General features: G+C 38.7%; 1 protein-coding gene across 1 annotated transcript in view; it reads left to right on the forward strand.

The window, feature by feature from the left end:
* The window catches only part of LOC139728844 (tetraspanin-17-like), a 76,720-nt gene that overhangs the window by 42,668 nt on the left and 6,887 nt on the right, over window positions 1-27,165 (forward strand). Inside the window, exons 5-6 of the mRNA XM_071639783.1 lie at window positions 26,230-26,328; window positions 27,024-27,155. Of these exons, the coding sequence (XP_071495884.1) occupies window positions 26,230-26,328; window positions 27,024-27,155 (231 nt within the window). The remainder of the gene's footprint in view (window positions 1-26,229; window positions 26,329-27,023; window positions 27,156-27,165) is intronic.

Below are 27,165 nucleotides of genomic sequence, written 5' to 3' on the forward strand. Positions count from 1 at the left end.
ATCAAGCTCTACAATGTGGTACCAATAATTCAGTAACCCCCTCCCCCCCCCCCCAAAAAAAAAAAAATGTGATAATGGCCTTCTGGTTCTCAGCCAACGATATGTTAGAATGAACAGTAAGTGAAAGTTCAGCATATTACTGTAAAAGTGGAAATTTTCGCGGTGTTGAAATTTTCGCGCATTTCGCGCAACCAGAAACTAGCGTGAAAATAAAAGCATGCGAATATTGCTTGCCATATGTTCCTGTGCGTGATGTCTTGATTCCGCGGAATTAAAAACAAGCCAAACTCTTCTGACTAGTGGTGTAACCGATCATCCGATCCGATGCCGATCCGATACCGATCACGCATGATCGGCAATTTTTTACCGATCGCCGATCTTCGAAAAAAATCGGCATATCGGTGACCAATAAAACGCAAAAAAACTAAATCGAAACCCCCCCCAAAAAAAAAAAAAAAAAAAAAAAACCAACATATGCCACACCGTCGCCGCATCATTCACGTATATGTATTGTTCTCCTTTCTACAGTATTGACTCTCACAAATAGTGTAAGAACTTGACCGAAAGATCGGTCTGTATTTGGTCGTCGGGGATATGTTCCACGGAGACTGCGTGTGGCTTAACGGAATCCCTGGCCCTCTTACGAGGATGGAGCGATAACGTAAAAAAATAAAAATGAAATACATTGTACTCTTGCGGGCGGAACGGATCTTTCTGTCTATGTAAGAACATAATCAGTGTTTCGCACAGCTTTACTAACTTGCGTCGATGAAAAATGTTAATAAAAGTAACTGTTGACACTTATCAGGTAACTAATTAGAACAGAAAGAAAGATCCATCTGTCCGGAGGAGCCTTTTTTTTTTTTCTTCTTCTTCTTCTTCTTTTTTTTTTTTACGTTATCCCTCTCCTCCGGAGACTTGACCGATCTTTCGGTCACGTATGAGAATGTTTGTATCGGATTTTATCTTTCTGGGGATTTTGTTTTCATGGAGCATACACGCGATTAAGAAGGAAGAAGAAAAATCGGAGGAAGAAGAAAAATAGTGCAACTAACGGAGCGGTATCGCACTGTCAAGAAAAAAACAAAACAAAAACGCTGGAGTCTATTAGCTTAACTTGCTCGCTGAAATGAATGTGACTTTCAGTATCCGGAATTGTCTTCTCTACGATATTGATGATACTTATCACGTATTGTAATTACGATATAAAATGTATGTTTGCGTCGCATTTTGTTCTTTCGTTTGTTGTTTGCTTTTCTACTTCAAGGATCACGCAATTTACGACCAAAAAAAAAAAAAAAACAGAAAAAGGAAGGAGAAAACAACAATAACGAAGCGGCATCGATGCCCTGAAATTATCTTTTCTTTTAGGGAATGGCATATTGTTGATACTCATCACGTAACTTCAAGTGTTCAATATGTTTGCATCGTGTTTTATCCTTTCGTTTTTAATTTTCTTTATTTTACTTCAAAATAACGTTTTGTATATATATTGAAGAAACAACATCGGAAAGAAAATGAAGAGTGAGAGGAAAATACAATGTAAAATAGTGCAACTAAATAACGAAGCAGCATCGCGTTACACAAAATATAACGTCGCGGGGATGAAAGACAACGCAACACCGCAATTTAGTGTAACTGCAAGAAATTATTAATGATGAAAAAGTGGTAACTAACGATCATCATCCTTGGACCTTATTCACTATATTTCGAAGATCCGTCAATCCTGTAATAAAATTAGATTCGCTGTTCCGAAGGTTCGTTTAATCCGAACAATCACATGAAAACAAGCTTAGTCATTCCAATGTTTCGTTCGTCAGAGAATGAAACAAAGTCCGTAATTTTGAAGGTTCGCTCGATCCGAAAACGAAATTCGAAAACGAAGTTCTGTATTCCAATGTTTCTTTTATAGTCCAAAGTGAAACAAGGTTGATGGAGGTTGTTGTTCCTGCAGAAAGAAAAAAGGGTTTGAAGGTCCGCTCATCTGAAAACGAAATACAGTTCGTTATTTCTTATTCCGTAAATGAAGTAAGGTTAGTTTTGCCGAAGGTTCGTTGTCCAAAATGAAAAACAAACAAACAAAAATCTTTATTTCAATGGTTCGTTTAGGCCTATCCTTTGCACTCTCAAAAAACGTGGTCACTTTTTTTTTCCAAAATCGTCTGATCACTTTTTCATGATCAGATTCGTGTCACTTTGACTCGAATCTAAAACTAAATGAAATTCATGCGAAGGTTCGTTAAATTCGTAGATCTTTAAATAGAAAAAAATCGAAAGACCGTTCATCCGGGAAATGAAATAAAGTTCGTAATTTCGAAGATTCGTTAGTGCGCTTTCCTTGTTTTAACTAAATTTAAATATAATTAACGAGTCGTATCTATTTTTTTAAAAATAAAAAACGCTTTTTTGATTTAATATTTTGGTTAACGAAGCTGGGGAATAGCGAACTTTAATTTCATTTTCGTATAAACGAAACTCTCGAACAACCGCACATTGTTCTGATGAACAAATCCTATTTCATTTTCCGATTAACAAGTAACTATACCGAATATTTGTGATTCAGAATAATGAAGCTTCGGAATTAAAGGCAAACAAAATATTTTAAAAACCGCAAAAGAGAGGATAAAATGCGATGGAAATACATCTAGTTACGTGGTAAGTTAACAGTTATTTCACTCAAAAGATAATTTCGGACACTTTGGGTCCTTGTAATTTCACAGCGACGCAGCGTTAATAGTGCACAGATACCGCTTCGTGAAAGTCGCGCTATATTTTCTTATACCTGTTCTTCATTTTCTTTCCTTGTTCTTCTAAGGGTGATCCCCGAAATTAAAAAAAGAAATGCAAACGAATGGATAAAAAGCGATACAAACCTATAACAAAATATGAGGCCTACGTGATTTATATATGTATCAACAATTATATCATAAAAGAAAACATGATTTGGAAGACTTTACGTCACATTTTCAGCAATTAACGCATCGTTGATAGTGCGATGTCGCTCTCGTTAGTTCCACCTGTATCGTACGTATTTTTCCTTACTTTTGATGTCTTTTTCTTAACTTTTTTCTTCTTCAAAAAGGATAAAATGCGTTGCAAACATATACTTTAGTTACGTGATAAATATCATTATCAACGATCATGTAATAATAAAAGATGATTTCGGACACTTCAGGTCAAATTTCACAGCAACGCAAAAATGCAGCGTCTTCAACCTCTTCACTTTCTTTCCATGTTATTTCTTCAATTTAGAATAGCGTGATCTTTGAAGTATAAAAAAAACAACAACAAAAGGACAAAATGCGATGCAAACATTCACTAAGTTACGTGATGAGTATTAACACTATACATCATAAAAGAAAAGATAATTTCAGACACTTAAGTCACAATTTCAGCGGCGCAAAATGAAGCAAAACGCAGCGTCGATAGTGCGATGCTGTTTTGTGACATAAGTTTCCCAAATATTTGAGTTAACATTTTTAATCGGCGCAAGTTAGGTATGGTGTACGACACACAAGTATGTTCGTGTTTGTGAGAGTAAACGCGGAAGAAAGGGGCGTAGGCCTATTGTAACGATCACATTTTCGATTTTTTTTTTTTTTAGGTAAAAAAAAAAACAAAACAAAAAATCACATCGCGGAAACGCGCGGGTGCGCTGCCCGGGGATTGGGGGGGGGGTAAAAATATGCAAAACATGCGAAAATACGGTGCCGATCATTTTGCCGATTTCCGATCCGATACCGATTTTTCGGCAAATTTGCCGATCCGATTTTCCGATCCGATCATAGCTCCGGTTTACACCACTACTTCTGACCCGGCCAAGCGTGAAAAATTAGTCGCGCGAAAATATCCACTTTTACAGTACTGCACTTTTGTGCATTTACTAAGTAATGCAATTGAGTACCTCAGTCTCCATTAATTACATTAGTTAAGTCTGGTGTTCTGTACATCTCTAATGTTCACCCTCTGTGACCCCTCATTGAGTTCTCACTGAAAAGGATGTTAATTGTTGGAAGCTTTCTGAAAATTTGACCAAACTAGAGAGGGGCCGTGAAAGGCGGCAGACCCACGCCTTGTACAAAGTCGGGGTAAACATACTGTGCATTCGGTCATCTACCAGAATTCAGTCACTTAATTGCCAGTGTCCTTTATCACCAGCCAGTGCGTTCTACCAAAGATCGTACACTGAAGTGTACGATCTTTGGTTCTACAGTCACATCACACGCAAATCACATAATTTCACATACGGTAACACTCATTCACCACAGGAAAGTCCTTTAGTCTCCTCCAAAAATCCATCGAAAATCCCAAATTCCACCGTCAAAAGTGCAGATTCGGAACTTTTCCAAGCGCGCGCGAATTAAGTCCAGTTTTAAGAGTATTGTCTACGCGACGGGTCACCGAGAAATACGCCGTTTTCTTGCGGGATATTTTGCTTATAGCAAGCCGAGAGTGTGTTGATATCAAAGGTCGTATGAGTGTACGATCTTTGATGGTATCCACAAAAGCGCAAAAGAAAAACAAAATTTACGTACCCCCTAGGCAATTACCCCTATGATTAGTGTCTACGGGAATTATTCAATGCAAGGGTTAAATGCAAATGTCTACTGCACCAGTATTCGGTCACCAACGAGCGCCGCAACGTCCCCGATGCTATTTTGCACCAACAGGGTAGAGCGCGATGCATTTTCAGCGGCCTTGCACACGCATTGACATTGAGCGCGCATATCGTGCAGTGTGACTGCGACCGAGCAAATGCTCCTCCAACGAAAAAAACAATCAATTTTAATTTGAAAAATCATCAAAATACGGGCCAGTTTGTGACGACGGAGAACGAACTTTCATAAATCCAGAAGGACATAGTCCTTCAAATAGGCCTAAACGTAAATTTCGGAATTCTTACGAACATTTGAGCAGCGAAGTCCGATCGTTTGGGAGTTTATGTTTTCGTATGGTAGCGGAAAATCGCAAAGTGATAAACGGGAAATTTTCGGAGTGGTCACTATACCATGGGGTCAAAACTTAAAGGTCGCACAGAATTTGCAAGGGTCAACCGATTATCACCAAAATCTAATCGATTCTTTCCTGTCGTTATCCAGACATCCCCTGAACATTTCGTGCAAATCCGTTTACCCGTTCTCTTGTTATCTTGTACACAAACAAACAAACAAACAAACAAACAAACAAACAAACACACAAACACACAAACAAACACACAAACAAACAAACAAACAAACAAACAAACAAACAAACAAACAAACATACGGAACCCTTTACATAACCCCCTGCCGATTTTCATCGGCGTGGGTAGAAATGTGATGCTACTACCATCAGCTCAATAAGAATAGCAATGCTGATGCATTCTTTCATTGTTGTTTGGGATCTCCGAAAGAAATAGACTTGTTGAACTCGGGATGACATTTCATTGCACATGCATTATGAGAACTTGGAAATAGATTATGATTAATACAGATTTCTTTTCATTCTTTTATTCATTTAGTTTGTCATTATTATAACCAGAAAACAGTACAATTGAACTTGTATGTGATATTAATACTAGGCTAAAGCATACATGTAGTATTAAATCGATGCCAATTTGGACGAAATTTAAATGAAATTGGGACAAGTTGAAAAAGGAAGCTGCCTTTAACAGCATTAGTAATGCCTAATAGACAGACGGAGCAGGCAGGGATAAAATCTGAAGAAGAAGATTGCCTGTTGCAGTGAATTACCCTCTTCATACACACATTTAGCTGAGGTTCCAGATTTGCAGCGTGTGTATAATGTCAGTGTGTGCAGGTGCTGTCCTGTATAGGGTGGCTGCAACGTGCCTTGTGTGCAATCAGTACATCAATAGAAAATGTCCAGTTGACCAGTCGAGAAATTATAATGTGGTGGAGTCTGATTTAGCGAAGGGGGTACGGCCACCTGAAGATGACACTTAGCAGGAGTTTGATTTGAAATAACAAATAATGCTAAAAAATAGGTAGAAAGAATCAAGACATGCCCAGTGGAGAAGCAGAACACACACATTCACACACTCACACTCCAATGCCAGGCGAGGTGTATGAAACATTATTCTGCCATCGTCAGGAAGTACGCAACCTGCAGATGTGTGGAGAATGCAGCGATGTTAAATAGATGGCTATTTTCATCCCAGTGTGCTGCTTTTAGCCAGGATGTTTCAGATGGAGATCGCAGATGGCTATCATTGCTTGGCAGATGTACTGGTAGCCACCGTGGTACAAGCCAAATCTCCAGAAAGTCCTAGAGAGCTACAACCAAAATGTTGCCATTCTTACATTGAAACCGAAGATTTTTGTGGGTTTTTTTAATGACCTGTGAATGTTTTTATGATCATACATACTAGTTCTACTTGCCTATGGATACACATTAGGCAGTTTTAAAAATGCTTAGTCAAGATGTAATATTCCTTGATAATGTTTATTTTGCAGGTCCATCCAAACATATGACATGGATTTTTGTCTTTTCAGACAGTAACTTGGGACAAATTTAAGTTTATTACTGTATTATTGATGTTTGTCTTTCAAAGAGAATGGAAACAGAATGGGCATTGAGGCTCGTAAAGTTTTCATGAAAAAAGTCACACTGCATCCAATTCAGATAGGAAATCAGAAGGATATGGAATTTCAGTTTTTCACACTTTTTGACAAATATTGATATTTGATTGCAGTTGTACATTGTATATAATGCCAGGTACACTCTGATAGATTCTTACACTAAAATAAAGCAATCAGATTTGTTGTCCCCGCCGAACGAGTTCGAGCAGGGGACTATGAAACGGGCTCCGTACGTGTGTGTGTCTGTGCGTCCGTCCGTGCGTCCGTCCGTCCGTGCGTCTGTGTGTGATCAAAATGTTCAATTTGCTACTTCTCTGTCATTTATGAGCCAATTTTGATTCTGTTTGCTTTATATGATAGCACTACATGGGAGCTTTAAAACTTCTACACAGAATTTCAGTTGTGACCTTTGACCTTGACCTTTGACCTATATTGTACATTTTGCTACAAAATGCTACTCCTTCGCCATTTCTAACCCGATTTCGATTCCGTTTGCTTTATGTGATGGCACTAGGTGAGGGTTTCAAAACTTGTACACAGAATTTTGACCTTTGACTTCTTTGACCTTTGACCTTGATTTTTGACCTATATTGTACATTTTGCTACAAAATGCTACTCCTTTGCCATTTCTAACCCGATTTCGATTCCGTTTGCTTTATATGATGGCACTAGTTGAGGGCTGCAAAACTTCTACACAGAATTTTGACCTTTGACTTCTTTGACCTTTGACCTTGATTTTTGACCTATATTGTGCATTTTGCTACAAAATGCTACTCCTTCGCCATTTCTAACCCGATTTCGATTCCGTTTGCTTTATGTGATAGCACTAGGTGAGGGCTTCAAAACTTCTACACAGAATTTTGACCTTTGTCTTCTTTGACCTTTGACCTTGATTTTTGACCTATATTGTACTTTGGCTACAAAATGCTACTCCTTCGCCATTTCTAACCCAATTTCGATTCCATTTGCTTTATGTGATGGCACTAGGTGAGGGCTTCAAAACTTCTACACAGAATTTTGACCTTTGACTTCTTTGACCTTTGACCTTGATTTTTTACCTATATTGCACATTTTGTTACAAAATGCTACTTCCGGCGGGGACATATATTACGCACCGCGTAATTTCTACTTTTCCTTGTTGATTATTTAGCGACTGCCACCCTTATACTCCTTTGAAAGTTATCATTTTTCAGTTTCTGCAGAACTGTATAGTGCTTTGATTCAAAAGATTCATGATACATGTATTCATATTGCTCTGATTTTGAAAGAGGAAATATGATGCAAATTTGTTTACATGTAAACAAAGACTGTATGGTGATGACGTCATAGCTTCATCTGATTGCAGTTTTATGTGCTTGCCACTAATGTTCCTGTTTTTCGAAAACATGAACCATCGAAATTCTGTAATTAGGCCTACATTATTTCACTTCCCATTTTAATGAAACTTCAGCCAATCTGTACATCAGTTGTTGATTTTAACTCTAATTATCTACATGTAAGTGAGCTGAAGGTTGAGTGATGTTGTACTTTAAGAGAGAGAGGTGTGAGTAATTCACACAACAAACTCCTTGCCAAGATCCCAGCATGATGTAAGGTTCTTGAATAAGGAATGAGGTAATTTCTGTGTCCATGTGTGGGCAATCATTCCCAGTAGAGCGTGGAACAGATGAAATAATGAAAATGTGCAAGCATGGTGCGGTGTGGGTGTCAGGAAGGGTTGTCTACAGGGGTGTTTTGGAATTAAAAAGTTATCGTGCTGTAATTTCAGGCTTAACGTGTGCATGTATTTCAGTGCAAAATCATTTCCCTCTTGTGATATCTCCATAGTTTTGAAATGCAAGCACGTAGAGAGGTTCTCACTGCTTAGCAGAATACAAAGTGTCTGTTCTTTCACAGCTTCACCAAAGCATGACTGCCAAGCAATTCAAGCAGAATCTTTCAGAGCAATAAAGTGACTGTATTGCTGAGAAAAAAAAAGACCAGGGATCATTCTGAGGAGCACAACACATCCTACTATGCAAACACTTGCATGTTTATTTCTCCAAAATACCTGTGTAATTTACACCAATCTTTGTTGACTTTGAAGCAAGGTTATTCATTCCGAAGTATCAGTGTTGTGTGTAGTTTTCGATTTTACAGTGTATATTCATGGCCAACATTGCATTCCACATAGTTGCTTTATAAGCAAGGGTTCAGCATGGAATGTTGGCCAAAATACACATTTGAATATGTTATGACAACATTTGAAAAAACAAAACAAAACAAAACAAAACAAAACTGATGGCCACTGGCCAAGTGTGAATGATGGTCGCCATCCACCTTTTTCATTGTTTGAGATTTTTTTTTCTTTTTTAGGGGCAGCCAATAGCAGATATATCTGCCATTAAAAAGAAAAAATGGCTTAAACAATGTCAATACTCAATGTTGGTCCTATCTTTCATACTCTCTAATTAGTTCAAAATTCCTACTAACTGCTTTATGATGCCACTTTTGGTATGCTGCTTCTTTTTAGACACAATACTGCTTAGGGATCAAACCTCTTAAAGATGTTGTACCCATGGAGCTACCCACACAGCTTCTCCATGTTACATCTACTCAAGCAGTAAAGTACCTTAAGGGTACAAATGGCCACATTTACCCTGTAAAGGAGCTGGAGCTGCCTCTAACCCCCTCCTCCCATCAACTTAAGACCCCCCCCCCCCCCGCATTATGTCTTATCCATTGTCCTATACTATAATACTCGAAGTTGTTGTTGTTGTCGCGGCCTTATGTATTTCCTGTTTTATTCCGGCGTTGCTGGATTGTCTATCTCCTCCCGAGCCGTCGGCTCCGGGCAGCTGCGACCAGTGCCGTCGGCCGCAGGAGAGTATCCTGCATCGAATGGCGCGGGTTTCGTCCCCTCTCCGCCTCCGTGTCGACGTCGAGGACGAAAAAGAAAAATTAATTAGCTACATGCATAATGCATTTTTGTGAAAGACGAAAGAGCCGAGCGTTTTAATATTCACCAATCCTGCGCTGGACTCCTACTTTCTCGATAGTGTATCATTTATCTGGCAGAGACAGTGGGATACTAAAGATGATGGATGCAGCGAAATCTTTGACATCTTCCGGCGGACGCGCAGGCACGCACACAATGTACTCTCGGGTGGGCACGGTACGCCAGTGTGTGACCTGCGCCTGTGTATGTATTGACGATGGTTACATGAAACACTATCTGCTTTCGCGTGATGGACTCTCATATCGTATAATACACGGCGCGCGCGGTCATACAAGGGCATTTACGTACAGTGACGTTCGCCATTGGCATTGGCGTGCCCTAATGAAAACAACGAATGCTGTTATTTTATTGTATTTTGCACAACTGCAGGATACTATACATATGCAGCTCAGGTACGTCATTTAGTTTACTCTCAAGCGGGTATCATTGTACTCAGACTGTTTAGGACGGCTAAATATCCACTTAAATTTTGTCCTTGCCGATCGTATCCTTCCATAATCAGATTACACGCGCCGCTGTCCATTCATTTACTGTAGGGCTGCTGTAAACATGAATATTCATAAGATGAGCGGACGTAGAGGAAACCCTCGCTTTGCCGACCGCTTTTTTTTTTGAATTTCCAAGTGGAAATAAAATGGGTAATTCTATGGTCCATCACACCAAGTTTTGTTGATAAAAATAAAAAAGAGGGAGCAAATGAAGACAAAAATATTCTTCTTTCTCCCATAACGAGGGAAAAGAGTTAAAGAAAAAATACGAGGCCCTGAGATGCATGGATTCCAACAGGTGCCTACTTATTAAACCCAATGACTATAATATGATCTCCCCCTCCACAAATAATAGTGGAGATTATAGTGGTAATATAATAACGATAATAATAATATTATTATTAATAATAATGATAATAATAATAACAATAATGATAATAATGATGATAAAATGTACCTGTGTCTGAAGCAGATAAACGGGTGGTTCTATGATCTATCAAACCAAGGTTTGGTGATATAAACTAAAAGAAGAGAGCAGTATAGTGAAGACGAAAATATTGTATTTCTCTCAGCACAATAGCAACAAAAACACAACTGGGGTAGTCCTGCTCAGCACAAGATTGAGTATGTTAGTGCAGTGAAGCAGTTTTGGACAGTTTGCGCAGGACTGTCTTCAGAAAAGCTTTTTATCAAGAGCAGAAAAATGGGGGAAAGAGATTTTTACAATTCTTAACAAATTAACATTTCTGCCTCCCTATGTTGATCATCCCTATATTATGACTCTACTCTCTCCTCTCCCCTAATGATGCCTCGCTCGGGTGACTACATTTGACTACATTTGTTTGACCAATATTGCAATTTTATGTAGCATTAAATCCTTGAGTTTTCACCTTGAAAATTATAAACTATTTTGTTCATTCCGTAGATTTCATTATAATCTCGACATACTGAATTTCGCATGTGTTTCGTCATCTTTCGTAATTAGCATGTTGCACTAAACGCTTACATTATTTCTTTGGAACCTACATCCTACAAGCATTGCTTTTTAGTAGGTTCCTCATACACATCATTGTATTACATGTCCTTTTACATTTGTGAAATTATGTCTAAAATTGACTGTTGTGTTAAACATATTTTACTTCAAAATCAAATGGAATATGTAACCTGAATATGAAATGTGAAATTTGGAACATGATTAAAAAAATAATAATAATTATAAAAATGTTAGTAATAATAAAAATGATAATAACAATAACAATATTACACTGTAATAATGATAATAAGAGAATAGGCCAATACAAATTAATGGGGAGGGGTGCTATAATCCATAACTAAGAGTGGGCGGAGGAGACGCAAACAGGTACTGGATTGTTTTAATGTTTAAAAATGAATATCAATGATAGCGAAGCTATTTGAAATAAGTAACCTGGAGAGTAACCTTGACATGACGGACAAAAAGATTCACTATCCTTGACCGATAAACTTTTTTTCTGAATTCCCTTGAGTCATCCCCATGTCAATGAATTATATAAAATAGCAATGAAACCGAATGACTATGATCTCCCCTCCCTGAAAATAATAATAATGGTAATAATCATAATCATAATCATAATCAATGATTATAATGATAGTAAAAACAATAAACAGTATCAATGAGATAAACAGGCGGTTCTAGATCCATCAACCCAAGTTTTGATAGTGAAAACAGAAATGAGGGAGCAAATGAAGACAAAAATAATCTTTGTGTATTTCTTCTGTCATAACGTGGTTGAAGAAATATTAAAGAAAGAATACGAAGCCCTGAGACCCGTAGATTTCCACGGGTTTCTTATACTTATAAAGCCTAATGACTATATGATCACAATAATAATATAACAGTAGGAGCATAATAATGATAATAATATGATAATAATAATGATGATGTTTAGTCTGAAGTATATAAACGGATGGTTCTCTGATACATCGAACCAAGTTTTGGTGATTAAAAACAAAAAGGAGGGAGCGATTGAAGACGAAAATATTATATTTTTCTCTCATAACGTGGGAAAAGAAATAGGAATGAAAAAAAAATGCGATGCCTTGAGACCAGCCGCGGATTCGCTCGGGTGCCTGCATGGATGCAAGAACAGGAGGTATAATTAATATCAAAGTCATACAGTGTATAGCATCTCCCCGTTCAGACGGGAAGAATCTGTGGGCAGAACTTTCGGAGAATCTCATCAAGCGTTTTTTTGGTGATTTTTCCCTGAATGTTTGTTTGTTTGTTTGTTCTGCGAGGGTGAAAATGTGTGTGAGGGGATGGTGGTCATGAGTAGAAGAGAGCACAAGTAACTGTTCTTTTTATTTCATCAATAAAAATGTGTAAAATCGTATATATATTATGAGAGGGAAAAAAAGAGTAAAACCCCTCAGACCCGTGGATTTCCACGGGTGCTGCTAGTACTCATATAATGCTGCATTTTATCTTCACGTTGGCTAAACGAGCCCTATGCTGTTATCCTTCTAGACATCCTTGTTCTACTCTCTGCTGGGAGGGCTGGGATGCTATTTCATGCACTCAAGTTGTCTATGACAATACAATGTAAGAATAATATCAAAAGGAGACAAAAATTTCTATATATTTGAATATAAGAAGAGAATAGTATGGGGTGTGAAGATGCATATATACACATCACTGATTTTGGCTACAACCAAACAGATGATGAGAGCACAACTTCACAGTTATCCCATAGAACCCACAGATTGACTACACAGATTAATATTGGCGAAATTTCCTGTGAACGAAACTGAAAACAATATCACAAGTATCCTGTACCATGTGCATCAAATTACCATGATGTTGTAATGATAGCAATGATAACTTTTAGTGAGTTATAGGGTTGTTAGTGATGAAGTATTAACCTCCCCCCCCCCCCCCCCACAAAAAAGAATCTATAATGTGTTTGAATACGAACCTACATTATGTGTGGGAGTATTGTGAGGAGAATTTATCTCCTCAAGGTACTTTGGATATTACAATAGAGACTCTTTGATTTCATGCCCTGGACGTGGACGCCGATGTAATGACGCCATTTTTAAGGAACTGCGCAGGATCCAAGTTCTCCAGCAAGTCTAACACCAGAATTGTGAACGCATCTTCTAAAGACTTCATGTCCTCCTAGATTCAGGACGGGGATGACGCCATTGCTTGGTGCACCAATCGCTAGCCCTCTGGAGGGGACAGGGCCATGACGTCATAACAGTACTTATTGAACGGCGTGCACAAAAATCAAAATGGGTGATAACACCACAAACATAACAAGTGGACTGCAACCACTTTGAACTGCTCTAGTACGAGAATGGCGTCCTCGTCCACACAGTCGAAAAGTCCCTAGTGTAGGTTGTGGACAGTGACACTGTTTTTGTGAAAACATACATCTAAAATTTCAGTATCCCATAATTTCTTACTCTATATGTCAAGTGCTAATGATACTTTTACCACTCTGCTTATCTGATTCACTCTTGATGTGAAGTCAGTTAGAAGATGGTTGTGTCATATTCAAATTTTACAGTGATTGTCTCTATCCTAGACTCACATTTTAGAACTATTTTAAAGCACTAATGCTGGGTATTTGTTTCATCTGCAAATGGTAAATTATGCCTTTAACCCTCTAACCCTCTAACTGCCCTCTAGAAAACTAGTCCTCATCTTCAAAACCATTTTTTCTTCCTGTCGTTGTTATTGATTATGCAGAGAGGTAGTTTCAAGTTGGCACCCACTAGTGAAGTAAAATAAAAGATTTGCAACTTTTTAAAACTGTTTGAAGAAGACACTCTATGTAGCCTCTCACTTTGCGCATTCCTTGAAATTTGATAAAACAGATATTGCACCCTTTTTGTTGGCACGCATTTTGTTGTTTCAAAACCAGCCCAAGGAGGAAGAATCATCTTCACTCAAAACATGTGTGTCCATTTACTGGTTCAGAGTTACCAATTTGCAGGTTTCATTGGCAGATCAGTGTCAAAAGAAAATATACATCATCACCTGTGTACATAGTGGTCTTTGAAGCTTACGTTTCTTTGACCTTTGTTTTCCTTTTTGGAAATTTGGTGACCCAACATTGATTGTTAATGCCGTTTGTCGAAGATTGAAATTGATTCTTTTAAAGTCAGCTTGAATGTGGTGTGGGATAGTAATATCAGAGCTCCTTTCTGATCTGGTATCCAATTCTATACCCAGCCAGCTAGAAAGTGTACAATGTCCATTGTTCAGCTAAATATGAATCACCAGGCATCAAATTAATGAGCCAGGAAATTTTCCCCACAGCTGGTTGTGTGGCATTTGGTATCCTATGCAGATTTGTCATTCAACTCCAGGAAATAAATGTGTTTGTGTTAGATTATGATACGGTGGATTGAATGCCATTAATTTCCTTGTGCTACATGCAAGGTCAGAGTGATGTATGGAATTATTTTAAATATGATGAAAGCAATGAATGGACTGCAATAATGATCTGTCATCATGGTAGAAATGTACATTTTGTAAGTTGCAGTTGTTTTGTTTTATGTTGACAGGATGTTTTCATGTTTTTGTGTTTTTTTTTGTTTCTGCCAAAATATTTGCAATGTACAAATGAATTTAGGGATGGGTGTGGGGTGTTATGTTTCAACAGTATCTATTGTAATTAGCTTTTAACTGTAATCTTGTCATGCATGTCACATTTCAATAGTACCCATTGTGATTAGGTTTTTTTCAAGAATGCATGTTGAAATTAACCATTTTATTCTGATTTAAGTCAGTGTAGGGCATAGGTGTGGTAATGACCCTTCAAGTAACTTTGTACACCTCAAGCAGAAGTCAACATGAATACAGTATGTTGATAGCAAGCTTAGATACAAATGTGATGCATTCAGGGAAACTTCAGAGACATAATCCATATAACATGATAATATACTCATCTGGAAGTTGCAGAGATGTAGCCGCAACATCTCTGAGATGTCTTGGAGACCTTGCATATAAAATTAGTCTCTCCGACCAGCTAGAAACTGGAAAGAGCCTTTAAAAAAAAATCAAATGTGTTCAATTTTCTTACGGTGTGTTTATGCTCAATTTGCAAAGGCAGAATCAGCATTTTGAAACGTTGATTCAAAACGCCGTTCATGGGAGCACTGTTTATGCTCACTTTCTTCGAGCCTTGGAAAGAGCGTTTGCGATTGCTTCGCTGACCTCAGCAGAGGCAGGTCAAATTGGGGCGCGCGCTGCGATTGGTGGCCTGGCCTGGGAGAGCAGCTGGGAAAGACATGCGTATACACAGTACATGGGAAAATTGCACAGGCCAGGGTAGCTGGCTGGCCGGGCGCGCGCTTTTTCACGTGAACCGGAAAGGCGTTTAGATGACGTCACTCTAAACGCGTTTAGAAACGCTGTTGCGTTTATGCTTCCCCGTCAAACGTGATTAGTCAGAAACGCCAATTGTAAACGCACCTTTTTGTGTGTTTTGGATCGGCGTTTTGAATCAGCGTTTCTATCGAAGTGAGCATGAACGCAACAGCGTTATGCACTAATCACGTTTCAAAACGCTGATTCTGGCCCGAAAAGGGGAAGCATAAACACGGCCTATATACAACGCTGCGGAGACTCGGCTACATTCCATGAGACCTCGCGGACTACTCTGGGACCAGGGAGACTTGAGTTGCCACCAGGTCGCCAACTTTTCCCCAGCCCAATGAAATACCCACCCACAATTTACCGAGACTTTGTATCTGACAACCAGAAAGCAAGCTTGCCCTATGCTTGCCCGAGGCTTGCCTGGCATAGCAACAATGACTGCATGCAAAGTGGAATCAAAGTATTGAAATGCATCAAACATAATTCTTCGGTGGATGAAATAGCTTAAATATAAGTAGTTTCTGAAGGAAGAACAAGGAGTGAACTGGCCTATTGCCTTCTAAGGCTAATGTTGACATACTCTGGTTGTGAAATGCCAAGATTGTCTCTATATACCTTGTATCATTGACTCTAACCGACACAAGCACAGCGGACATGTAGTGTCTTCGAGTGCTCACACTGGTCATGATTCATACAATGCATAGATCTCTGTACACACACTGATAGCCTCTGCTAGCTAACATGACAGAAATCTTGCCACTGCTCACAAGCTAGAGCTGGAAGTCTATCAGCTGTAAGAGTCATGTGTGATGCTATGACCTCTGTAGTGAATATCCGTGCTTCCAGGTAAAGAGGGTGTGGGGGGGGGGGGGAGGGGGAGGCAAATGTTATGTAATTGACATCCTCAAGGAGAGTGCTGCTGCCTCAGTAACTTGTGTGAGGAGGCTTTGCTTGTGATGGACACATGCACATGTAGATTGTTTATCTTTGCTTCAGACTTGTGTCAATTAGTAATGCTCCCATGTTTTCTGGAATTGCACAAGAGTTGTAAGTGATCTTCAATACAAATAGACTTCAGCACATCTAATTACAGACTGTTGTTTCACCTTATGCTTTAAAAAAAAAAAAAAATGCATACCCTTCACATTCCACGTGACATCAATGCGAAGATATTTGTGGAGTCAGTGGTGTGTGACTCCAAAACAAGTTTTTGGAAATTTAGCATTATCGTAAACAGCAGCTACAGAATGTTGAGGGTATCATGAACCCCACCCCCAGTTTGCTAGTTACTTGACTACAGGGTATTATGCAGTCTAGTTTCATCATGAGCAGACCACATCATTTGGCGAAGGAAACACTCTTGTACACATACGTGCAACAAAAATGGTTTACATGCATGCTTATGATAAATTCATGGCTTTATTGAGAAGAGTGAAGATCTCATAGTGCTACTTTAACCCATCAAGGATCGCCACCTCAAAGAGTGGCATTCACTTTGTGCACAGACAGGTCACCGGTGGTGCCTACAGAGTTAACCTACTCATCAGTATTGATATGGTTGTCAAAGCACTGCTGCCACAACAAGGCTCGTGTGCGTCATTAGAGATTTGCGATATCGGTGGCCGGGAGCATCGATGGGATTAAGATTGTCAATGGCACAATGTGGCTGTGCTCACTTCCTTTCATAACATGCAGGGGTTTTTGTCCCTCTTGACTAGCATCCTAGTACATGTCAGTGCCATGTATATGAGGGAATACAAAGCCGAACCCACAATATATTTTTGTCAATAGACCACTTTACTAATGTATTCAGATTTATTAAAATTTTTCTTCCAAGCCTATTCCATCCACCGGTACACACTGAATGCATTTCCATTTGTTGCCAAGATGAGCAGGCCTTGGCAAGCCTTGGTAACAGCCTTTGTTAATAAAGGTATGCATAAAATGTTTTTGAATATCCTTGCTAACATTCTGTCTCTCCGTGCATTATGCATCATTGTACGAGATTTGTTAGCATCGTGCCTATGTGTAACTTTGTCAGTTGAATTTGCTGTATTAAACCCATCCTCAGTAATGATTACTAGAAACCGCAGAAAGCCTAAAGATATCACATGAACTAGAAGAACTTGAAAAGTCGAAAACACAGACGAAACTCGGAATAGAAGCAAAACAAAAAAACCAACAACAACAACAAAAACGGACAAGTGTGGGCGCAGACTACCTCTAACTTGAGATTAGAAATGTGATTGCATGCCTGGATATGTCATCACAGCAGATAGTCTGTTGAATATCTAATGTGTTTCTATCTCAAGGGTGGGAATATCCTGCCCCTCCTCCATGTGCCAAGAAACATACTGGATCATGAGGGGGAAAATAGATATAGAAGCGAATGTTTGCCATGTGTGTGAAGGATTTCATCAGCTTTTTTTGTTTTGTTTTGTTTCCAAGCTCTCACTGAGTGCTTCTGTACATAATATTCCAAACGTATCCGACAATGGCCATATTTACAGACCATAATGCCAGTTTGCTATAGAGTCTTGTTGAACACAGTTCAAAGAGGCTTTTCTTTTAAAAAAAAAGACCTTTGTGCCAGAGTAGGGATCAGAATATTCAGTGCCCAGGCCAGCTTACTGTCAACACGTCGTCATTTCACAATGCATACATGCATCACAGTTGTTATGGAGCCTAATCAGGGCTGCTGTAATACAGGAAATTCAAGTTCCATGCTGACGAACTTTGTCAGGCACAAAGCAGCTACAAGTGAACGGACTAATTTGTTTGTGCGACATCCTCATGCACCCCTTCCAAATGCATAAGTCTTGTTGGTATATCTTGTCTGTTTTTCTGAGCCCCTTACATTTATTACTCTTATATGGTAAAAGAATAGGACTAACTCACTGTATGTATGAATACAAAGTAAAGATGACATTTCAGAGGATTTGTGTGACCTTGTTTACAAAGTCCTATCTGTATCAGCCTGATTCAGACTTGAAGATTTGGGGGAGTATTGAATGAAAAACAGAAAGGTAGGATAAAAAGGTCAAACACAGAACAAGCATTCCAAACTGGTTCCAGGATTTACACTCTCCTTCCTGTTCCCGCTTAGGAAGTGCTGCGAATCGCCACTTGACGTCATACGTCGGCTTCTTACGTAGGCCCTGCTTCGATCTACATCGTGAGTCACGAGACAGTGACCTCACCGAGCCCAATCTGGCGGTGACAAGGCACAAACAAAGCCCTGATGTCGCCCGCAGAGAGTACGCTCTCCGCGCGATGAGAAGACTCGACTCCGCTCTCGAGAAAATGCGCTGGCACCACATGGGGGACGTAGCGCGGGATGTCGCATGGGAGTATACGACTCCTGCAGTCGGGTTGGTCCACTAATGTGCTCTGGTCTCGCTAATGTCGGTATCCGCTGCGATGAGGTTACGCGCAGGATGCTGCAAAAATGAAGATAATACCGTTTTAACTTTTCGTTCACCTCCTGCCTCTTCGCTACTTCCTGTAAAGAAATATATTTACCACCTGCACACAGATATTGGATTACAGTTTGAATGTTCTGAAACATGAACCCATGGGTAACCATGTAGTGTGTGTAATAAGCAATGATGTGAGAGGATGTTACATGTTGTATCACTGGCATTTTTCTTACAGTACTTCGCATTGACAAACAAGTTTATACATTTTGCAGTAATTAGAAAGTTATGTATCAATCACGTATCCACTCATGTAGTAGGTGCTGTTGCCGTACTTGCACATTAGCGAGATCGCGTGCATGATCTGTAGAGTCATAGACGAAGTGAAAATGACGGAACTAGCCTTGGATTCGACCCTGTCACCTACTGCTTGCAAGGCAGTGGTGTTGTCAACTGAGTTGAAATCGGGTCATAGTGATGACACCATGAACTTGGAACAAATACCCGAGGGCCTCTATCTTGTTTCCTCTTTGTTCGATGCTCATTGTCTCATAACAATGAAATGCTTGTACCCTTTTTTAAATGCATCAATTCACCAAGCTGTGTTCCACACAGTAGAGGCAAACATCACTCAAGTGGAATGGTCCAGTCATCAAGTGCACAATTACTGTACACGCTGAATATTTCATGTGATTTTTTATTTTCGCAGATTTTGCGAGTGAGGTGGTATTCGCGAATTTAAAGATGCGTGAAAATATTGACTCTGGTCCCAATATGAATGTGACGTGCACACATACATTTTCGTGTTCAGTACGATACTCCACGATCATGAATTTTACCACTCTCGAAATTGTCAGGGGAAGTCCCAATTCATGAAAATTTAGACTTGGTTGATATTTGGTGTATACAGTATTTCATTTCTGCCCAAAATGGAGAAGTGGCAAAGTGGAGAAGACTTTGAGCCTTTTGTGTGTGTGTGTGTGTGTGTGTGTGTGTGTGTGTGTGTGTGTGTGTGTTTTAATCAAATTGTGGAGAGATGAGGCAGGTTTTTTTTTTTTTTACTTGAATTATGAATCCACTCTCTGGCCTTTGCGATTTTTCCCAGATTTGATCCTTTTTTTCTTTCTTCCCGTGGAATTAGCTTGTTTGTCAGCATGCCAGGAATGGCTGATTAGGCGCATGGGGAAAATGGAAGCAGCAGATAATGCCAGTGGTAATGTGACTTTCACAAAAACAGTAATCGTAGCGTGTGCGATGATACATCCATTTTTGGCTCCTTGAAGTCCTTAAAGGGAAGTCTGCTAAATAGTTCCAAAGAGACTAGCTGTGACTGCTACTACTACTGCCACCAATGCTGCTGCTACTACTGCTAACATTACATGTTATGGTAGAAGTTATGATGATGATGTTAATGACAGAATAATGATCATATCTACTCTAGTAATATTAACTTGTTGAGTAATTACAATTTTGAATCAAATTGGAGAAATGATGATATACTGATCACATTGGTGGTCTTTAAGTTTGCTGTAATGGTTGGTATCGTCCTTAGACTTAAAAAAAAAAAGACATTTATTTTTTGGTCATTGTTTTTTCCGTGAGATTGAAAAGTTCTTAAGATATTTTCTGATCAACTTTCGTGATCTATGTAAGATTCTATCTATTCTTCCCTCAATTTGAGACTTACTGAGGGCCTAAATTCATTCTTTTTAAAACAATAAAAATTTGTTAGTTTTAACAATTGGAAGTTCTCTGGCAATGATGTGAATATTCATAACTGATTGGTTGTTTTTGTGGCTGCTGCCAGATTAACTGCAATTGTTGCACCTCACATTGTCAACCTCTCAATTCAAAGTGATCCCCTGTCCTGTCCTCCAGGGACACTTTCATGTGCATCTTGCACGTATTGGTGGTGTAGTATCTCTTTGGTAGTATCTATTATACAATGAGCTTATTGTGAATGATTCACCTATAGAGAGCCTTGATAAGGTAATAATGCCCAAAGAATATAATGGGTCGTGGGTGCAAGCGTGAATCAGTGGCCTTTGACTTGCGACGTCATGATCAAATTTAGCGGGACTTTTTTTTTCTCTCTCTGTGATCACTCTTGGGCTTGCACCCATAGGGAAAAGAAACAGCCTTTTCTACTTTCCTGGAGGTGTGCTTCCCCTCCCCCTCCCCCTCCTCTTCTCCCTTCCCCCAGACTCATTTCCAGGGAACAAGGACTGCCCGCAAAAACCTATTCCCTGAAATGCAGGAAGTCCAAGTCTCCTTTAAGGAATTAAAACACTGCTTTTCAGTGATGCATGCAGCATGGTTTATGAACAGATTGTACCCTCTGACTGTTTCTGATGGGTGTAATGATTACTGCTTCATTTGATAGTGTATGTATGAGATGAATTCGGGAGTGTATCCTCTGTACAAAGCAAGGTCAAAGGCCACTCTTGCTCAGTGATTAAAGTTGTAAAATTAAGAGTTGTTCACACTTTGAGAAGGCAGAGGCATCCAAGTCAACTGCATATATATATTGCTCTTCTGTTTTTCTGATTTCATATTCACCCCTCATTTTACAATGAGAACATATTTGCTAATCTGATGCATTTTATAATTTGAATGGATTATATGTAGTCTGTATTTGAAGCTTCATTGTATGGTGAGTCTGCTCTTGTAAATTTTCTCAACCTCCCTCAAAATGTAACACTGCAAAGTTGCAAGTAATTACTACCTGTATAGGTGTTGAAAGTTGTATAGTGTGACAGAGAGCAAACCGAATGGCATTCTTGACTACATGATATACAAGATACCTGACTGTGAAGTGAAACTGGAAAGGAAGTAAGACATGGAGACTAGCAAAAATGATTTTCAGAGATGAGCTTGTATGAAAAATTGTGTCCTTTGAAAGCACTTTCAGCGTGTCAAAAGTGTATGGGTCTGTTATGAATTGCAGTAGGCCTATTTGTAAAGTGCTCTTCAGTAAACCTTCCTGGAAATGCACTTTATAATTGAGATGTACATTATATGTTATTAATGGCAGGATTTTTTGTTGCTTTTATCATTAATGTCCTTTGAAGGAATGGGGAAGTGTCGTAGTGAGGTATTCTGTACTCGCAAACCCCATTGAAAGAGTGATTAATGCAGTTAAATGGGCTGAAAACAAGGCTAAAATGAAAGTGATACTTGTGTTTGCAGATCAAGGTTTCCTCTTCATTCTCCATCTTTCAACGTAAATCTGCCTCTATCATTCGGATCAGCTGTGATTTCCTTTGCCATTTCAACCGTGCGGTTAGCCCTGTCTCCCGTACCATCGTGTGCTTACGCAGGCACTAGCCTTGATTACGGGCTCTATAAGTTATATATCCTCTGGCAAATGAAGGAAAAAAAAAATCTTCTATTGTACTTCAGTGTAAATAACCTAAATACAGTTTGCACTAGTTATTCATATATACAATGCAAGAGCAACACAATAAACAAATGAGTGTTGAAACTTTTTTGTTTGTCTGCATGGAAGGCCTTTACATCATGAGTTAACGAGGTTCCAGAACGTTACATCCTCCCACGTCAATCACCTCTGATATTTATATACTTATTTTCTCCCTTATGTTTTCGTTACTTTCATATTCAGTGCCAGGCGCAGATTAGCATTGATATCCAGGCACTGTAACATGAGTGTTTCTATGTGTTTTGCATAGCAATGAAGGCTGTGTGGAAGGCATCAACAGACAAAGCAGCACATGAGAATTGAGATTTACATATAGATTGATGAATATTATTTAGAGCATGACATTTAAAATTGAATCAGTAAATAGACAAGTACAGTGTAGTCGATACATGTTAACGAGATAGTCAACAACATCAAAAGAAATTAGCAGGGAATAATTCTTATCTCTCCAGTTGAGCATGGCTGAATAAAGTCAAATAAGAACGATAAGGCATTGAAGTCAGTAATGCAATATTACATTGATTTCTTCTTATGATCCTTTGTGCATTGTTAGTAGATTGAAATGAAATCAAATGTCTGGCTGCAGCTCATACTGAAATGTGTTGGGGAGGCTATATGTGCCTCTTTTACGTCTAGGAGAGGTAAAAGAATGGTATTAGCTATCCAACACTGGGGAGCCACAAGATTGTGTTTTGGAGTCGTCCAGTTTAACCGCACCATGACCCACACCTCTCAGTGTTTGCTCACACATCCTGTTTTCTTCCACCAAGCGGTTTATATTGCCTTCATTTTTTTTCGAATGCCTCTTGGGTATCTTGTCGGTATCCTATGTCTCTCTGCAGAGTGTTGATATGCTGTTGTTGTTTAGATGGTCTTGTCTATGATGAAAGAGGAAGAATGTTAACATCGTAATCTTAGTCAACTGGTTATGCCCTTCTACCTCTTTAAACTTTATGATGTGATCACATTTGATGCAATAGATGGGTGTGGCGGTATTCTGAAACTATCACAAACAGAGTGAACAGTCCATGATTGTCCTCAAAACAGTAATCTGATCATACACGGATGCCTTCTTTCTTTATCAAATAGGTACTTGATAGCCTCTGATGTTTATATTACCAATGCTTCTCAGATTACAACACAACCATGTAAGCTTTAATATGAATACTGAACTGAGTGCTGCTAATCATATCTTCTCTGTGTGTGTGTGTGTGTGTATGTGTGTGTGTGTGTGTGTGTGTATCATGTGCTTACTTTTCATTTATTTATTTCCATACTTCTCAAAATATAATGAACTTACCTAACAGAAATTTAAACAGATTTTCATATGCAAGAATAAAAACAAGAGATGTAATGGTGCGTACATACATAAAATCATGGTTGACTCAACTGCAGGTTCCTTCAATTTTGTAGTCAGTAAGATTATGCAGAATAGATTTGTTTGTTGTGACGTCCACATCAAATTTTATTTCTTTTTCGCCTCCCCTCGAAACAATCTCTCAAGCCAGGCATTTGCAGTCCAAGCTTGAATATTTGAATACTACTCAAGGCTGGTTGCCATGGTAACTATGTTTCACAATAAATGAATGGAATGCAGAATCACTTGGAGAGCTCCAGCCTAGGAAGGGCAGTGCAAAGTTGGAAGAGCGCCCTCAAGTGGCTGTTGGCTTGCATTAGTCCTCTCAGATTGTACTGTGCTGAAATTGGTTGCAGTTAAAGTTTTAACCTGTTTTTACACACAAAAAAAAAGACAAGAAACTGATAACAGATTGGAGTGAGCAGTATGCAAACTTTTCACTAATGAAAATGGCAGAGTTAAATGCACTCACACTCTTTTGCAAGTCATGCTAAGTTTTCTCTGTGGTCTTGTATTTCCTTCAAAATTGGTCTGAACTTTTGATGAGGGGGAAATAAAGGTACCTTTACAGATAATGTTGAAAATCTTTTGTGGAACTAGTGAAATGACTCTAACACAAATCTGTGTGGAAAGTCATATATTTTTTTTGACAGAGGTTAGTTGACTCGTTTTGTTTTGTTTTGTTTTTTTTCTTCTTTCTTTTTTCTTTCGATCTTTGTCATTGTGAGTTCTGGGTATGAGTGATCTTGGTTTACAAGGAAGAATGCAACATGATCATTCGTGGACTTTGTACAGGCGGGCATGTGCGGAAAGCGTATTGAAGGCTTTGCCATCTCGTGCTACTTATTTTGACCAACAGAAAAACCACCTTTTTCCTTCAAAAAGAAAATAAGCCATTATTGATGCATAAGTGCCAAAGATCAGTGAAAAGCATAACCACCATGATAACTTGTTAGCCATAATAGCCAGTGGATTGTTACTTTCTCAGTTCTTCTACTTTAGTGGCTGAACATATGATGAGGTTGTTGGTACCGGAGGTGCCCAATAAAATCTGCCATTTGTTTAATTATTATTATTATTTTTCTCTTTTTAGTGCTGTATCCTTGGTACCCAAAATGGGTGAAAGCAATTTCAGTGCTTTGTGCAAGAAGATTTTGTAGCTCTAGTAATACAAATAACTCTGTGAATTTGTTTTTGATTATGGATCTTGGGTCTTCCGTCGTAAATCGTAAATTGTAAATTCAGTTCTGTTCATTATCCAAAACAGAATTTTAAGTGTCAAGTTCTGTTATTTGATATTAAAATAATGCTATGTATTTAAAGGGACTGTACAGTACTGGCTGAGGCAGGGATTCATGTTTTGAACATTCCTAAGTGAGATAATGAAAAGCCTCTTATGAAATATGAAAGAGCATGTAATTTTAAGAAGGATTCAACGTTTATTTGACGAAAATTGGTTTGCAAATGGCTGAGATATCCAAAAAAGTGCTAATAATAAAAGGCGACATGCCCCAACTTTATTAGTATCTCTTTGTTTCACCTTGTTTTTGGATATCTCAGCCATTTCAAAATGGATTTTCATCGAATAAACTTTTGATACCCCTTAGAACCGCATGCTCTTTGACATTTCATAGAGTGGTTTCTGAGTATCTCACAAAACGTTAAAAGCTAAATCTTCACCTCGACCAGAACTGTACACACCCTTTAAAGTGTGAGCACTTCCTTTACATTCCCTTAAAACCCCGCAACTTTGACAGGCTTTTTCCTTCATAACCATTGGTATGAATGTAGGAAAATATTGGAAATTACCTACCACCTGCACAGAATAAATAAGCCAGCCTAACTTTTTCTCTATCATTCCCTCAGTGATTATATAAAAAAGTTATTATTATCAATGTCGTAATTATGTTAACACATCATAACAGTGCTGAATTGGCATTTGGATAGTTATCGAACACATCATAACAGTGCTGAATTGGCATTTAGATAGTTATCGCAGATTGATAAAATTTGGCTGCCATGATAGCAATGTGTAACTGTACATCTTACAAACACGAGATGGCGCTACACAATGCTGTATCCCGCGGTATGACAGTACCCTGGGGTATGTCTTGCAGCATCATAATTATGTATGACAGATAACATCTTTAGAGTGATTTGGTGATTTCAGAGGACAGAGCACAGGGGGTTACCTGTTGCAACTGATTGACAGATTACCCTACATTGATGTATTAAAGTGAGCACCAAATTAACCAGAGTGTTTTAGTAATAGCAATGATTTATGAAATTCTTGCATCAAGTTGTTTTTATTCAACTAATTAATGAGTTGCTCTACACTGATCGAAATAGCCAACAAATTGATCAGTGTTGTAGTAGAAGCCATGCTAAAAGAAGTATGCCCATGATTTTTTTTTTAATCATGGCTAAACTGCTAATACACTGTAGCTTGTTAATTCAGTGCTTATTAGGGAGTTATCTGTTACTTTGATATGATGCCACAGTGACCTGGACCCTTCTCCAAGAAATCCAGTCTTCCTTTACAATTAACATGTCTTCTTTTTTGTCTTTCCTTTACTGTGCAGATCCTCAATTTTGTGACAGATAAGCTTGATGAATTTACCATCAAGAATTACAGAGAAAACGAAGATTTCCAGGGAATAATCGATGGATTGCAATCTGGGGTGAGGATTTAAACAAGTTCTGGTGTTTGTTTTAATCAGACTGTGACTGATAGAAACATTTTGTTGTTCTGGCCATATTCACTGATAATAAAAGGGATTACTTTATTATTCTGTATCTGTTGGACCTTTATTCATAAAATGTTTATTTTTTTTTTGTTCCAGTAATGATCACAGATTCTGAAGTGACCTTAAAATTTGCCTTCTACATATCAATCTATCTGTTATTTTAGAGTGGGTACTTGTAGGTGTGTTGTAACAAAAGTATGCATTTGATGAGTCTTATTGTTGACAAATTATAGGAAATACCAATCATATAGTTTGATATGGAATATATGAATGTATGAATATATTTAAATGATAGAGACCGTGCATGCATTGCGTTGTAAAAAAATATTGTATGTGATGATGTTGAGATACTCTAGCATGACATATACCCTTTCACTCTCTTTTGAATAGGTCCTTGAGGAGGGCTTAAGAAGATTTGATATGCATAGATTTATTTTGCTCAGCTAACTTGAATGCAGACCTTTTTGGAGTCCTTCTTCTCCCAAAAGCTTATCTTTAAGCCAGAGCTCAAGTTAACTTTGTTCACATTGAAACTGCATCACTTTTTCATTTTGGTCATACAGATACCCCTCTTTTGCATAGATTATGACACAAATGACAGTCTTTTCCCCTATCATTTCTTTCAACAGTTGAAATGTTGCGGTGTGAACGACTATAACGACTGGGACAACAACATCTACTTCAACTGCACTCAGGCCACCAGTCGCTACAATCCGGAGGCGTGCGGGGTGCCTTTTTCGTGCTGCCTCCCCGATCCCGCTGTAAGTCAAG

This window comes from Diadema antillarum, unplaced genomic scaffold, assembly GCF_040938485.1.
Source record: "Diadema antillarum isolate AM-2024a unplaced genomic scaffold, OU_Dant_1.0 seq00000203_RagTag, whole genome shotgun sequence".
Taxonomy (NCBI): domain Eukaryota; kingdom Metazoa; phylum Echinodermata; class Echinoidea; order Diadematoida; family Diadematidae; genus Diadema; species Diadema antillarum.